We start from the raw sequence: 16,930 nt of genomic DNA, 5'->3' as shown, positions 1-16,930 counted from the left end.
ACAGAGGACAAATTTTAATTATGTTAAGAGACATTATTTTAAATACAGATAGCTGACCTTCCACAAGATTTACTATTATTTTTGTTTTGTTTTGGGAGGGCACCCAGGTATGAACCTTCAAATTGCTTAAAGAAATGAACACACTCATTTTTGTTGTATATTTTTATTCTAAAGGCTTTTCAACAAACCATCTGTTGACGACTCACGACCTATGTCAGCTAATGAAGACTTTGATTTTGATACTGAGGTAAAGAGGTCTCTTGCAAAATTAATTTTCTCATTCTGAATCTAATTTTCTATAACATTTACTCTTGAAATTTAGTAGTAATCTACTTATAATTGTATTATGTTGGTTATGGAAAGTTCATTAGAGAAAACCATTTTATAGAAACATGACTAAACATTTTCAAACATTTTTTACTTTGATAAATAACAAAGACTTGACAAATATGTAGAGGGAGTGAGGGTGAAAAAAGAATGGGCTGGAAAATACATAGTGACAGGAAAATTATATTAGGCAAAGCTTTCTCATAATAGAGCAAATTTGAAATTTAGTCAAGGTTGATTTGAGTAAGTATTCATACTGTGTGTGATTTTTAAATTATACTAAGATGGCTTTTATAATACTTATGCCTAAATAAATCTTTAATGGATCTAATTACTTATTATAATAATCATGGAATCTCCTTGATGCCTTTTGGTTCAAAAACTGTACAGCAGATAGCATATACTTTTCTCTCTTAGACACATTATTTTAGTATGATATATATAGTTATTAGGTGTGAGATTTTTTCCTATTTCTATCCTTGGTTATGTAACTAGACTAAAATAATATTAGAAATTGTGAAAATTTAGCTGGGTATGGTGGTGCATGCCTGCAGTCCAAGCTATTCAGGAGGCTGAGGTGGCAGAATTGCTTGAACCCAGGAGTCTGAGACCAGCCTGGGCAACATGGCAAGAACCTGCCTCTGATTTTTAAAAAATTGTGGAAATTCAGAAATTTACATTTTCTTTCTCAAAATCTTTATTACAATGAGATTCCACTGTGTTTTCTATGTCATTTCATTAAGACTATATTTAAAACTCTTCACCTAATTGAAGAATAGTTGCTTTGTCCAAAATAACAACCAGTTCTAGAAGCAGAGACTCTTAATAACCATATGGTGGGACCTAATTTCAGAGTTATTTGTATTGTAGTTCTTAAAAACATCCAAACTAAATCCTTACATCACATGCTAAAATTTCAAATTTCAGAAGTTTTTGTATTTATTTAGTAATCCTTTAAAAACTCCTTTATTACTATGAGCTACTGGAGGTTAGGGAATTTTTTTTTTTTGTATCCTGGAGTACTACGAATGAACAGACAAATGCATTTCTATATAATGGAATGTCAGTAATAATATAATATGCCTAACATATCTAATAAATAAATCCATTCATTTATAAGATATAGCCTAAATTTATGTTCCCTTTTAATATTTAGGACGTATAAATTCAGATGAGTTATACTGAAAAAGTGTGTCATAAATAAGAAAATAAATTAGAAATAGATCATCAATAGGAAAGAGGGTTAAAGTGTTAATATATTTTCTAGTGTCTTCCAACTATAAGCATAAATTAAGATTTTAGATTTAAAATATTTAAACTTTTAAAAGCCCCAACCCATGTTCTGCTAAATATATGTTTTCAATCCATATATTACTGCTTAGAATTCTGATTAGTATTTTTCCTCCAAGTAGAAAGTTGATGGAATATTTCTTTTTCCATTTTTCTCTCTCTGAGATAGTAATGTTCCAGCTTTTAGGTAGTGGTATATGACCATATTTAACTAATTGAATGTCTCGTTTTACAGTATACAATTCAATTCTATATCACAGAAATGTTTACCAAAAGCTAGTTATAAATACTACTCAGTATTATTGGAAATATACTATGAACCAAAGTCTCTACATCTATATTTCTCCATGTACCTTACTGTATGTGATGTTTTTCTCCTTTTCCTTGGCTTTGGCTTTATTCCTTGGCTTTCTTTCAAGCTCATACTTGATTGACTGGTCAAGTTATGTCTTTTTGTTTGTTTGTTTCTTTCTTTCTCCCTCCTTCCCAATCTTTTAAAAATGATTTATCCCAACCTATGTTTTTCCTCCTAGAACACATTCTTTACAACGTCTCTTCTTTCAATCCATGTGTGTCTTTACTGCCAGCATACTTAGTGTAGCTTTCTACGTAGTAGCTATGTGAGACTTTTATTCATCTATCATTGCCATACAAGATTTATTCTTTCTTTCTCTGTTTCTTGGAAGGAGCTGAATTTATACAATCATTTGTGCTTAGCTTTTTGAGAAACAGAATAGAAACAACTTATACTAAAGAATTAGAAAGCAACCCACAACAGCAGCTTAACAAATATGGAGCTGAAGAGGGGGATGAAGGGAAAGAATTTATTAAAGAGAGGCAAGATAAATGTAAAGATTGAGTAACAGAGTCAAGTTGAGTCAGATTATTGTAAAAACACACCAGAAACTGTGGGATTTAATGAGCACAGGAACTCTTTACATTATAAAATATGATAGAACTTATTTTAAATGCAAATTAAGAAAAGAAAGACATGTAATAAAAAAATTGCTGAGATTCCTCTGAATGTCTTATAGCTGATTTTTATGAAGAACTGAAAGAAAATATAAGGGTGACTATAGTTAACATTAATCTACTATACATTTGAAAGAAAAGATAACTAAGGTGATGGGTACCCCAATTACCCTGATTTGATTATATGAATGTATCAAATTATCACATTTCCTTCAAAAATACGCACATCTATTATGTATCAGTTTTTAAAAAGGAAATTTGTATCCTCACATCTTTGAATTTAGCGAAGTTATAGCATATATTTGATCTAGTAAAACCTTGTTTATAAATAATGCACAGTGAAATCTGTTTTAGGCCTTGTCAGATTTACTATGAATTCTTAATTTTTGACTCTTGCTTCTTGCTTAAGTTTTCTAACTTAGTGTTTGGCATATCCATGACTTAACTAATTTATCTTACTCTTTCATATAATCTTGAGAGCCATTTTAGATGTTTCTGAGAATAAAGAAAATAAATAAATACATTATATTTAATCTTTTCATTAGTTAAAATTTCTGGTTATATAAAGGAGGTTCTTAATTTTATCCATTCAGTGAGAAAATAAATTTCAAGGTAAAATCCTCTTAAATAAATTCAGGGAAGAAGATGGAGGAATAGAAATTCCACTGTTCCCCACCACCACAAGGACACCAAGTTAACAACTATCTACACAGGAAAAAACAACTTCATAAGAACCAAAAGTAAGGTGAACACTCACAGTAGCTAGTTTTAACTTAATGTCACTGAAAGAGGCACTGAAGAGATTTAAGTCCTGAATGGCTGACATCACCCCTCGCCCATCCCTAGCAGCCTGACATAGTGTGGATAGTGTCTCTGAGGGCTGGGGGAGGGAGAACACAGCAAGTGTGAGGCTGTGAACTCAGTGCTGTTCTGTTAGAGCAAAAAGGAAAATTAGACCAAACTCAGCTGATGTCCACCCATGGAGGGAGCATTTAAACCAGCCCTAGCCAGAGGAAAATCACCAGTCCCAGTGGTCTGAATTTAAGTGCCTGTAAACCTTGCCACCGAGGGCTACAGCACTCTGTGTCTCCAAGTAATGTCAAAAGACAGTCTAGGCCATAAGGACTGCAACTCACAGATGAGTCCTAGTGCTGAACTAGGCCAAGAGACAACAAGCTGGGTGGGGAAGATATGCCATATTGAAATACCAGCTGGGGTAGCCAAGGGAGTGTTGGCATCAACCCTCCCCTAACCTCAGGCTGCACAGCTCACAGCTCCGATAAAGGCCCCTTCCTTCTGCTTGAGGAGAAGAGAGGAAAGAGTGGAGAGCACTTTGTTTTACATCTAAGATACCAGCTGAGCCACAGCAGCAAGATAGGGCACTGGTCAGAGTTGGGAGGCCCCCATTCCAGGCCCTGGCTCTCTGATGACATTTCTAGACACACCCTGGGCCAGAAGGGAGCCCTCTGCCTTGAAGGAAAGGACCCAGTCCTGGACTGGCAGTATTCTTCACCTGCTGACTGAAGGTCCCTTAGGCCCTTAATAAACAATGGTGACACCCAGGTACTACACTGAAGGCCTTGGGTGAGCCTCTGTGACTTGCTGGCCTGAGGTGAGACTCAGCGTATAACCAGCTGTGGTGGCTATAGGGCAAAATATTTTCTGCTTAAGAAAAGCAGAAGGAAAAATAAAGGGGACTTTGTCTTGCACCTTAGGCACCAGCACGGCCATGGGGGTGGGGGGTAGAGCACCAAGTGGGCTCTTGAAGTTCCCTGCTTCTAAGACTTGACTCTTGGATGGCATTTTTGGACATGCTCTGGTCCAGAGGGGAGCCCACAGCCTTGAAGGGTGAGTCCCAGGCCAGGCAGCATTTATGACAAGCTGACTTGAGAGACCTTGGGCCTTAAGAGAACATAGACAGTAGTCTAGCAATACTTCTTTCTCATGGCCTGAGGTGATGGTGGCTATGGGGTGAGGCTCCCCCCAACTCTTTCCATGCCTTGGGACATGGGCCATGGGTTTTCAAGAAACAGTGACCAGTGAAGAAGCACCTGTTCCTGCAGCACCTGCTGCTGTCCTGGCCACTCAGTGGTCACTACTCATGAGCCTCACACAGCAGCTGTCAGAGATGTGGCAATTTGACAGATCTGCCCATATCCCTAATAAACCACTAATGTTCATCTTTATTAGAGCCAGTCTTATAAAAACAGAATTTCATCTTTTTCAAGAAATATAGGCTGGACGTGGTGGCTTAAGCCTGTCATCCTGGCACTTTTGTAGGCCAAGGAAGGTGGATCACCTGAGGTCAAGAGTTTGAGGCCAGCCTGGCCAACATGGTGAAACCGCGTCTCTACTAAAAATACAAAAATTAGCCAGGTGTGGTGACACATGCCTGTAGTCTCAGCTACTTGGGAGGCTGAGGTATAAGAATCACTTGAATCTGGGAGGTGGAGATTGCAGTGAGCTGAGATCACACCACTGCAATCCAGTCTGGGCAACAGAGTGAGACTCCATCTCAAAAAAAAAAGAAAAGAAAGAAAGAAATTTTTTTCAAAGGGATAACAACAGAGAACTTCTTAAATCTGGAGAAAGATATTAATATCCAAGTACAAGAAGGTCATAGAGCATCAAGCAGATTTAACCCAAAGAAGACTACCTCAGAGCATTTATTAATCAAACTGCCAAAGGTCAAGGATAAAGAAAGGATTCTAAAAGCAGGAAGAGAAAAGAAACAACAGACAATGGAGCTGCAATGCATCTGGAATCTGATTTTTCAGTGGAAACCTCCTTACAGGCCATGAGAGAGTGGCATGACATATTTAAAGTGCAAAAATCCTCAATGGAATATTTGCAAACTGAATTCAACAATATATTAGAAAGATCATTTATCACAACCAAGTGGGATTCATCTCTGAGATGCAAGGATGGTTCAATGTATGCAAATCAATCAGCATGATACATCATATCAACAGAATGAAGGATAAAAAGCATATGATAATTTTAATTGATGCCAGAAAAGCATTTGATAAAATTCAACATCCCTTCATGATAAAAACCCTCAACTGGATATGGAAGGAGCATACCTCAACAATAAAAGCCATGTATGACAGACCCACAGCTAGTATTGTACTGAATGGGGAACCCAAATTTGGGTTTCCTTTAAGATGTGGAACCGACAAGAATGTTCACTGTCATCACTGTTATTCAAAATAGTACTGGAAGTTCTAGCCAGCACAATCAGACAAGAGAAAGATATAAGGGACATCCAATTGGAAAGGAGAAAGTCAAATTATCCTTGTTTATAGATGATATGATCTTATATGTGACAAAACCTAAAGACTCCACAAGTAAACTATTAGAACTGATAAATGAATTCAGTAAAGTTGCAAGATACAAGATTAACATACAAAAATTGGTAGCATTTCTAGATGCCAACAGTGAACAATATGAAAAAGAAATAAGAAAGTAATCTTATTGACAACAGCTACATGTAAAATTAAATACCTAGGAACTAACTTAACCCAAGAAGTGAAATATCTCTACAATGAAAACTATAAAACATTGGTAAAGAAATGGAATAGAATACCAAAAAATGGAAAATATTCTATGTTCATGAATTGGAAGAATCAATATTGTTAAAAGTTTCATACTACCTCAAAGAGTCTACAGATTCAATGCAATTCTCATCAAAATATCAATTACATTCCTCATAGAAATAGAAAAAACTGTCCTAAAATTTATATGGGACCACAAAAGACCCAGAGTAGACAAAGCTATTCTATGCAAAAATAAGAAATCTGGAGAAATCACATTACCTGACTTTAAATTATACTACAAAGCTATAGTAATCAAAACATCATGGTACTGTCATAAAAGCAGACACACGGTATTGTCATAAAAGCAGATAAATGCAACAGAATAGAGAACCCAGAAACAAAGCCACATACCTACAGTGAACATATATTTGAAAAGGGCACCAAGAACATACACTGGGGGAAAAAGACAGTCTCTTCAATAAATGGTGCTGGGAAAACTGGGTATCTATAAGCAGAAGAATGAAACTAGACCACTATTTTTTTTTTGTTTGTTTTGTTTTTTGTTTTGTTTTGTTTTGTTTGTTTGTTTGTTTGTTTTTGAGATGGAGTCTGAATCTGCCACCCAGGCTGAAGTGCAGTGGCACGATCTTGGCTCACTGCAACTCTGCCTCCCGGGTTCAAGTGATTCTCTTGCCTCAGCCTCCCAAATAGCTGGGATTACAGGCACCCACCACTATGCCTGGCTAATTTTTCTATTTTAGTAGAGAACGGGTTTCACCATGTTGGGCAGGCTGTTCTCAAACTCCTGACCTCAGGTAATCTGCCCGCCTCAGCCTCCCAAAGTGCTGGGATTATAGGCGTGAGCCACCGCACCTTGCCTAGACCCCTATCTCTCACTATACAAAAGCCAAATCAAAATGGATTAAAGACTTAAATCTAAGACCTCAAACTATGAAATTGGTATAAGAAAACTTTGGGGAAATCTCTAGGACAATAATCTAAGTAAAAATTTCTTGAGCAATACCCCACAAGCACAGGCAACAAAAGCAAAAATGGACAAATGAGATCACATCAAGTTAAACAACTTCTGCACAGCAAAGGATACAGTCAACAAAATGAAGAGACAATCCATGGAATGGGAGAAAATGTTTGCAAACTACCCATCTGACAAGGGATTAATAACCAGAATATGTAAGAAGCTCAAACAACTCTATAGAAAAAAAATCTAATAATCCAATCAAAAAATGGGCAAAAGATTTGAACAGACATTTCTCAAAGGAAGACACACAAATGGAAAACAAACGTATTAAAACGTACTCAAAATAACTGATCATCAGAGAAATGCAAATCAAAACTACAATGAGATATTATCTCACCTCAGCTCAAATGGCTTATATCCTAAAGACAGGCAACAACAAATGCTGGTGAGGATGTGAAGAAAAGGGAACCCTTGTGCACTACAGATGGGAATGTAAATTAGTACAACCACTATGGAGAACAGTTCAGATATGCCTCAAAAAACTAAAAATTGAGCTACAATATGATCCAGCAATCCCACTGCTGTGTATATATCCAAAAGAAAAGGAATCAATATATCAAAGAAATAACTACACTCCTATGTTTGTTGCAGCACCATTCACAATAGCTAAGATTTGGAAGCAACCTAAGGTTCCATCAACAGATGAATGGATAAAGAAAATATGGTACAGATATACAATGGAGTACTATTTAGCCATAAAAAAGAATGAGATCCAATCATTTGCAACATCGTGGATGGAACTGGAGATCGTTAAGTCAAATAAGCCTGACACAGAATGACAAACATTGCATGTTTTCATTTGTTTCTGGGTTCTAAAAATCAAAACAATTGAACTTGTGGGCATAGAGTAGAAGGATGGTTACCAGAGGCTGGGAAGGGTAGTGGGGTTTAGCAGGAGTTGGGGATGGTTAATGGGTACAAAAAATAGAAAGGATGTATATGACCTACTATTGTTAGCACAATAAGGTGAGTATAGTCAATAATAATTGTATATTTTTAAATAACTTAAAGAATGTAATTGGATTGCCTATAACTCACAAGATAGATGCTTGAGAGGATGGTTACTCCGTTCTCCATGATGTGCTTATTTCATATTGCGTGCCTATATCAAAACATCTCATGTATCTTATAAATATGTATTGATATTGCATGATGCACCTATTATGTACCCACAAAAATAAATAAAAATATTAAAGTAAATGAGATAAATTCAGAAATTATTTCTGGAGGTATTCTGATTTCTAATAATATTGGTATATAATCGACACACATGCACACATCAAAATGCAATCAAAATTTATGATTTTCTAAAATAAACTACCTGTTATCATAGGATTATAAGAAAGTTAAGATTTCCAAGAAAGTATGAACAGTTATCTCTAGAAGATGATTTTCTAATTTTAAAAATATCTCTGGCAATAAAGACACTTTATATTATTGTCAGGAAGCTTTATTAACTTTAATATTCATAGTTGTTAAACCTTATACATAAATTCTTGCATCTCTAAAACTCAGGAATTCTGCTGACTTGATTTTTGTGTGTGGAGAATGGGGTCTTACTATATTGCCCAGGGAGGTCTCAAACACCTGGACTCAAGCTATCCTCTCGCCTCTGCCTCCATAAGTGTTGGGATTGCAGGTGTGAGCCACCATGCCTGGCCTGACTTGATTTTTTAGTCCCCATTTTCTCTCCTCATGTGAATATGGTGTCCTGTTTGAGCAGCATCTTGAGTTGATGTTTTAGAATTACATCTTTTTGTTCAATTTAAAATGCATATTACCATAATATTTCAGAAATAAATATTTGTGTATATTAGTAAAAGTATATTTTATGTCCTTGAAACAACTGTTGAAATATATAATTGAAATTTTGAATCTCAAGATTTTTTCTCCTCTTGTTTTCATTTTCAAAATTTCAGAAAAGTGTATAGTTTTGCATGATTTAATTCCGAGTTTAGTATAATTTAAAAATATTCCTCCTCTTCACATTATGTGCTTTTCCTGAGTAAGGTCATCCACTCTTGCTTTCTGGGTGCCTCAAATTTGTTATGTCCCACACTGAAGACATTGTCCTTGACCCTTTCCTGATGTTTTGTAATCTACTCTGTCATCTGGTTTCATCATCCTAGGAAATAACACCTAGTAAGTAGCACTGAAACAATGAAGCAGGAAAATTTCTACATTTCAGCCCTTTCTCAAATCATCAGTTCAGTCCCTTGCAAATTCTATATTTTCTACCTGCTTAGCATTTTTTATATCTCATTATCATAATTCACTCTCTGACTCATAATTTTGAAATACTCTTGTTTAATTTTCCCCACACCATGTTCATCTCTATCTTTTTGTTGCTGCCAAGGTGACTTTTATAAAATATATTTACAATGATATATAACTCATCTGCTTTTGAATGGTTCCCCATTGCATGATGGGGAAAGTTCACACTCTAGTATGGCCCATATCTTGTGGTTTGGCCTGATTCTCCCATTTTATCTCTCCATTCCAGTCCCTCTGACTATGTTCCACTTTTACCGCATTATTTTGGTACCCTTCATTTGCCCTGTCATTTCATGCATGCTTCTTTTGAGCATGCTTCTCTGTCTAGAAACCCTTCCTACCCTCACTGTGTACTTGGTCTGTGTTTCAAAATATGGCTTTATCTTTGCAGCATTTCCTGAGCTTCCCAAGTAGAACTGATTGTTCTCTTCCTTGTGCCTGTACTTACTTTATTCACTTTAGTTGTAGAACTCATGGATTACACTTTTCTGTTTTTATTACCTTTTATATATCTCTACCCTCACTGAAATATAAGGCAGGATCTGACTTTTATTTATATTTTTAGCTTCTCCCCAAATATTGCTTATGATTTGATAAACAGCACATTTTTGTTGTCTTACTGACAGAGTGGGTGAGTGAGTAAATACAATGTTTTCTGAAGTTGCTGTTCTTTTCTTTTTAATAGGAGAAAGCAACAGAGCCAGCAAATGGAAAAAGACAAAATGGTATGGGTATTATTGAGAGTGCTCCACAAGAGCACACAAATAATGAAAATTTAATTTTGATTCAAAAATGTTCTAGGTGGTAAGTTAGTGAATATCTCTGAAAAACAGTATATATTAAGTATTTTCAATAGAAAAACCACCAAACTGTGTAGATCCAAACATAATATTCATTTCTTTTCCACAATTTTTTTCTCTCTTTCTTTATACTACCAACTTTTTCCTACAACTACTTCAATTCCTCAATTCCCTGAAATTCTTTTTCTTTTTCTTTTTGTTATTACTTTTGTTTCACTGAAATATTTATGGGTGAAGACAAACTTGTATAGGTATATAAAATTCATAGTGATAAATTTTCTCATGAATGTATCTGTGTATAACATTTTATAGATACGCCATTCACAGTAAAATCAGGGCAAAAGGAAGATATACAATCACATTTGGACAGCAAGGTATTATCTATTGTTATTGCTGCAGTTATTATTTTAGAAAATAAGCATTCAGTGATATTACAACATAAAAGAGAATGCTTTCACTTCACTTTTGCACCTCTGCATATGCCCATAAATAATTATTTTCTGGTCAGGCATGGTGGTTCACACCATGTAATCCCAGCACTTTGGGAGGCTGAGGCGGGTGGATCACCAGAGGTCAGAAGTTCAAGACCAGCCTGGTCAAGATGGCAAAACCCAGTCTCTACTAAAAAAAATACAAAAATTAGCCAGATGTGGTGGTGCGCACCTGTAATCCTAGCTAGTTGGGAAGCTGAGGCAGAAGAATCACTTGAACCCAGGAGATGGAGGTTGCAGTGAGCTGAGATCGTGCCACTGTACTACAGCCTGGTCAACAAAGCAAGACTCCATCTCAAAAAATTTATTTTGTTACATTATCAGCCCATAATTAGTACAGTAGTTATGTACAAAGTATATCACTGCTGCATGGTACAATTCTGTTAATTTGGAGGATTCATGTAAAAAGCCGGTGTCATATAGTGCAAAAAATATCAGGGTTAGAAGTCACAAGGAATCAGTTTGGACTCTGAAGTTAAGTTTATCTAGAAACTAAAAAATTGTTCCATGTCGATATATGGCTGAATGCATGATTCTGTGTTCTACCTGGATGTGTAAAAGTACTAACGAGATTCAGAGAGAAAGAGTTTGGACCATAGTTTTGTACAACTTGAAACCTGAAAAGACAATGCGTGGGACTTAGAATACTACTGTATTTGGATTGACTAGTATAGATCTGCAAAAAAATTTCAGAAGAAGCAAAAGCATGGGGAGTTGTAAATAAGTGAAGCTATAAACACAGTAGTTTGGTTTAGTGGTGTTTTATTAAGTAGAAATCATATTTTAAAAAAGAAAACATTGAGTACCTTTATGGTAAATGAAGACTATTCTAAGGTGACAACAGTAGAAAGAGATGAAGGGGCCTGGCTTCTTAGAAGCAGTTGCTGTAGTGTGATACCAGCACCAAGTTGGTCAAAAGACATGTTGTTATCCTGGTGCTTTTACTTACTAGCTATGAATTTCTGGTAAAAATTATTTAACCTATTTGAATGTCGAGTGATGCCCTTCATAAAAAGGGTACTAGTATGTACCTCTTAGGCATGTGTAATGAACAAATGCGCTAAAAAATTGGAAAGTATTTTGTAAACTTGAAAGTGTGTACACTAATGTATAATAAAGTGATCCACAGGGGTATTCGGTGGCTCAATAAGTATTGAGGATGCTTCATGTAAACTCGGAGGACAATAAAATGACAATAGCATCAAGAAAAGTTTGGGAAAGTCAGAGTGGGCATGTGGATTTCTCGTTTGGGGAACATGGAGTTTCAGCAAACTATTGCTAGAGAACTCTTCTAGGAATCTAGTGGTTTGGTGCTTGAGACATTCCCATGGAAATTTAAGTGTTTTGACCTTGAGTGAATTTCTGCTGTTGAGTACCAACTCTGCTAGGCAACTAGAGACTGAATATCGATGATGGGGGCTTAGGTTACAGCAGCAAGAAGAGAAAAACAAGTAAATAACCTAGTCTTATAAGTTGAATGTGCTTCCTATAAAGAAAACAGAGAAGACAGAGATTATTGGAGAGGTTTGTAGTTAGCATGGGAATGGGAGTGGCAGTAAAGTTCTATAGTCAGAGGAGATGTTTCTGCATGTGACATTGAAACTGTCAACTAAAGGATGAAAGGAGCCAGCCATAGGAAAGTCTAGGAGGAGGACATTCTGGACAGAGAGGAAACAATGGATCTCATCTGTTCATCATTTTCTTGTTAACATCCTGGAATGACCAGAAAGTGGGGTTACCATCATCATCTTCATCATTATCATTATTTTTATTAGTATAATATATAGAAAAGAAAATGTGAAATTAAGTTGCCTGGCACATTTTAAATGCTTCACAAATGAATGTTCTGAATGTTCTTGTTCTGCTTTTTTTTTTTTGAGATGGAGTTTCACTCTTCTTGCCCAGGCTGGAGTGCAACGGTGTGATATTGGCTCACTGCAATCTTTGCCTCCCGGGTTCAGGGGATTCTCCTACCTCAGCCTCCAGAGTAGCTGGGATTACAGGAGCATGCCACCACACCCAGCTAATTTTTATATTTTTAGTAGAGGTGGGGTTTTGCCATGTTGGCCTAGTGGGTCTCGAACAGGAGTTTGAGACCGCAGGTGATCCATCCGCCTCGGCCTCCCAAAGTGCTGAGATTACAGGCGTGAGCCACCGTGCCCAGCCTTGTTCTGCTTTTTATACTAAGGCTTGATATATTTTGTTGAAGTTTTTTTTTATTGGGAAAGTGTTGCTTACTATATCTAATATTTGCTTACTTATATGTAGACATAAACTAAAGGGTTTCTCATTGCTTTGTAGTTGTATTCAACCATTTTTTCTATCAGTAAAAATGATATCAAAGACTGTAGATTTCTCCAAGCCCTTGTTTACCTAAGTGAAGGAGCTTCTACCATGTTCTGTTTAAACGCAACATGATGTACGCCACAGTTTCTTATTGTGCTGTCTTAACATTTACATTTTCTGTAACTAGAAGTCTTTTAAATATTTAATACTTTAAGTGTAACACCAAGTGTGTTACGTAGTATTTTAAATGGTCTCTTACTTTCGGTTGGGAATGTAGGGTGGAGTTAGGAATTTTGAAGTTAGTCTCTTGCTGCAATATGCACGTAAGTTATTATTTGGTCTGTGAATATATTTCTTGTAGCCTTTTAGTCTGGGTGTGCAGAGGCAGTAGCCCTTTGAAGATAAAAAATAAGTTTGATTTAGACAGCCTATCTATGTAAGCTTCTCTATTGAATAATTTAGGTTCCCAACACATGCTTTTCTTATTTTGAAGTTATCTGAATGAAAAACACCTTCTTTAAAAGAAAATGTTTGGGAAATCTTTATATAACTACTACTTCTTTTTCATCTTCTTGAAACTCATTGCTGTTATTAATTTTTACAGAAGATCTCCAAGAATCACGCAGAGAATGGTAGCAGTCATGTATCTGGGGCTACAGACTGTAAGACAAAATATGTAATAAATGGGCAAGAAGAAGGTAAAAACTGTAGTCATAGAATAAGTCAATTGACAGTATGTCTCTTTAAAAACACGAGCACTAGTATATTCTAATAGCCAGAGAAAACTTCTTAAAATGACTTCTTTTTTTTTTATTTTTTTGAGATGGAATTTCACTCTTGTTGCCCAGGCTGGAGTGCAATGGTGCAATCTCGGCTCACTGCCACCTCTGCCTCCCAGGTTCAAGCGATTGTCCGTTCTCAGCCTCCCAAGTAGTTGGGATTACAGGCACACACCACCATGCCTGGCTAATTTTTTGTATTTTTTCTATATGCTTCATTTTCATTCTTTAAGCCCTAGTGCCTGACACATAGCAGGACTCCATAAATAATTGCTGAGTAAAATATATAAAGGCTATTTATACAAAGATGATTTGCAAATTGTCCCCTATTGTGTAGAAGCAAAGGGGACATTCATGTAAAGCAATAATGTACAGTTCAGGTGGTAAAGGTTCAGTAGAAAAGTTAATAAAATACTAAGGCAGCCCCAAGGAAGGAGACACCTGGTTATCTGGGGAATAAAGATCTTAATTAAAAAAATCACCAGAATCAAGGAAGACTTCACATAGCCACCTGTTTTAAAAGAGGAAAATAAATTTGTCAGAATAATAAAGGAAAATATTTCAGATATTAGGAACAGGGTGCACATCGATAAAAGTGTAAACAGTCATTTTGGAAATCATCAATAAGTTACTATCATGAAGCAGAGAATAGTATACTGCATTACTATGTAGGGATGTTTCTACTAAATTTTTAAGTATATTTTTAATTTTTAATTTTTTGGGTACAAGGTAGGTGTATATATGGAGTACATGAGATATTTTGATACAGGCATACAATGTATCGTAATCATATCACAGTAAATAGGCTATCCATCACTTCAAGGATTTATCCTTTGTGTTAAAAACAATATAATTATACTGTTTTAGTTATTTTTAAATGTACAATTAAGTTATTATTGACTTTAGTCACACTGTTGAGCTGTCAAATACTAGATCTTATTCATTCTATTTTTTGGCACCCATTAACCATCCCCTCATCCTCTCCCAACACTGCCCCACCACCCTTCCCAGCCTGTGGTAATCATTATTATACTCTATCTCCATTAGTTCAATTGTTTTAATTTTTAGTTTTCAAAAATAAATGAGAATATGCAAAGTTGGTTCTTCTGTGCCTTGCTTATTTCAGTCAGCATAATGACCACCAGTTCCATCTATGCTGTTGCAAATGACAGGATGTAATTGTTTTTCATGGCTGATTAGTACTCTATTGTGTATATGTAGCACAATTTCTTTATCCATTTGTCTGTTGTGAAAGGCATAGGTTGCTTCCAAATCTTGGCTATTGTGAATGGTGCTGCAATAAACATGGGAGTGCAGATATCTCTTTGATATATTAATTTCCTTTCTTTTGGGTATATACCCAGCAGTGAGATGGCTGGATCTTATGGTAGCTCTATTTTTAGTACTCTGAGGAACCTCCAAACTATTGTTCATAGTCGTTGTACTAATTTACATCCCCACCAACAGCATACAAGGTTTCCCTTTTCTCCACATCCTCATCAGCATTTGTTATTGCCTGTCTTTTGGCTATAAGCCATGATAACTGGGGTGAGATGACATCTCATTATAGTTTTGATTTGCATCTCTCTAATGATCAGTGATGTTGAGAACCTTTTCACATGCATGTTTGCCATTTGTATGTCTTCTTTTGAGAAATGTCTATTCAGATCTTTTGCCCATTTTTAAGTTGAATTATTAGATTTTTTCCCATATAGTCATTTGAGCTCTTTGTGTATTCTGGTTATTAATCCCTTGTCAGATGGGTAGCTTGCAAATATTTTCTCCTATTCTGTGGGTTGTCTATTCCCTTTGTTGATTGTATCCTTTGCTGTACAGAAGCATTTTAACTTGATGTGATCCCATTTGTCTGTTTTTGCTTTTGTTGCCTGTGCTTGTAGGATATTACTCAAAAAATTATTGCCCACAATGATGTCCTGGAGAGTTTCCCCAATGCTTTCTTCTAGTAGTTTTATAGCTCGAGCACTTAGTTTTAAGTCTTTAATCTATTTTGATTTGCTTTTTGTATATGGTGAGGGATAGAGGTCTAGTTTCATTTTTCTGCATATGGATATCCAGTTTTCCCAGCACCGTTTATTGAAGAGCCTATCTTTTTCCCTAGTGTGTATGTTCTTCTTCCACAGTGTATGAACTCAAACATGAGTTCACTGTAGGTATGTGGATTTTTTTCTGGCTTCTTTATTCTATTGTGTTAGTCTATATGTCTGTTTTTATGCCAGTACCATACTGTTTTGGTTACTATAGCTCTGCAGTATAATTTGGAGTCAGGTAATGTGATTCCTCCGGTTTCTTCCTTTTTGCTCTAGATAGCTTTGGCAATCCTGGGTCTTTTGCGGTTCCATATACATTTTAGGACAGTTTTTTTCTATTGCTATGAGGAATGTCATTGGTATTTTGATAGGGATTGCATTGAATCCATAGATTGCTTTGGGTAGTATGAACATTTTAAAAATACTGATTCTTCCAGTTTATGAAAATGAAAGATCTTTTCATTATTTGGTGTCCTGTTCATTTTCTTTCACCAAAGACTTACAGTTTTCATTGTAGAGATCTTGCACTTCTTTGATTATGTTAATTTTTAGGTATTTAATTTTATTTTTAGCTCTTGTAAATGAGATAGATTACTTCCTTGATTTTATTTTCAGATTGTTCACTTTTGGCGTCTAAAAATGCTACTGATTTGTGTATGTTGACTTTGCATCCTGCCACTTTATTGAATTTATCAGTTCTAATAGTTTTTTAATGAAGTGTTTAGGTTTTCCAAACATAAGGTTATATCATTATATCATTTGACTTCTTCCTTTCCTATTTAGATGTTCTTCATTTCTATCTTTTGTCTAGTTGCTCTAGCTAGAACTTCCAGTACTATGTTGAATAACATTGGTGACAGTGGGCATTCTTGTCATATTCCAGATCTTAGAGGAAAGACTTTCAGGATTTCCCCATTATGATACTAGCTATGGGCCTGTTGTATATGACTTTTGTTGTGTTGAGGTATGTTCTTTCTATACCCAGTTTTTTGAGGGTTTTTATTATAAGGGGATATTGCATTTTTACCCAATGCTTTTTTTGGTATCAGTTGAAATGATCATATGATTGTTATTCTTCATTCTATTGA

The 16,930-nt window shown here is 35.8% G+C and overlaps 1 protein-coding gene across 4 annotated transcripts in view; it reads left to right on the top strand.

Moving 5' to 3' along the window:
- The window catches only part of LOC129015246 (ankyrin repeat domain-containing protein 26-like), a 99,115-nt gene that overhangs the window by 33,346 nt on the left and 48,839 nt on the right, over positions 1–16,930 (top strand). For 3 of the 4 annotated variants that reach the window (XM_054452873.1, XM_054452872.1, XM_054452871.1), the window contains 4 exons: positions 175–247; positions 10,124–10,163; positions 10,551–10,612; positions 13,620–13,713. In XM_054452873.1, the coding sequence (XP_054308848.1) occupies positions 175–247; positions 10,124–10,163; positions 10,551–10,612; positions 13,620–13,713 (269 nt within the window). The remainder of the gene's footprint in view (positions 1–174; positions 248–10,123; positions 10,164–10,550; positions 10,613–13,619; positions 13,714–16,930) is intronic. The other variant, XM_054452874.1, reaches the window with a different exon arrangement.

Source organism: Pongo pygmaeus, chromosome 18 (assembly GCF_028885625.2).
Source record: "Pongo pygmaeus isolate AG05252 chromosome 18, NHGRI_mPonPyg2-v2.0_pri, whole genome shotgun sequence".
In the NCBI taxonomy this organism is placed as follows: Eukaryota; Metazoa; Chordata; class Mammalia; order Primates; family Hominidae; genus Pongo; species Pongo pygmaeus.
This window is presented reverse-complemented; position numbering and strand designations above follow the sequence as displayed.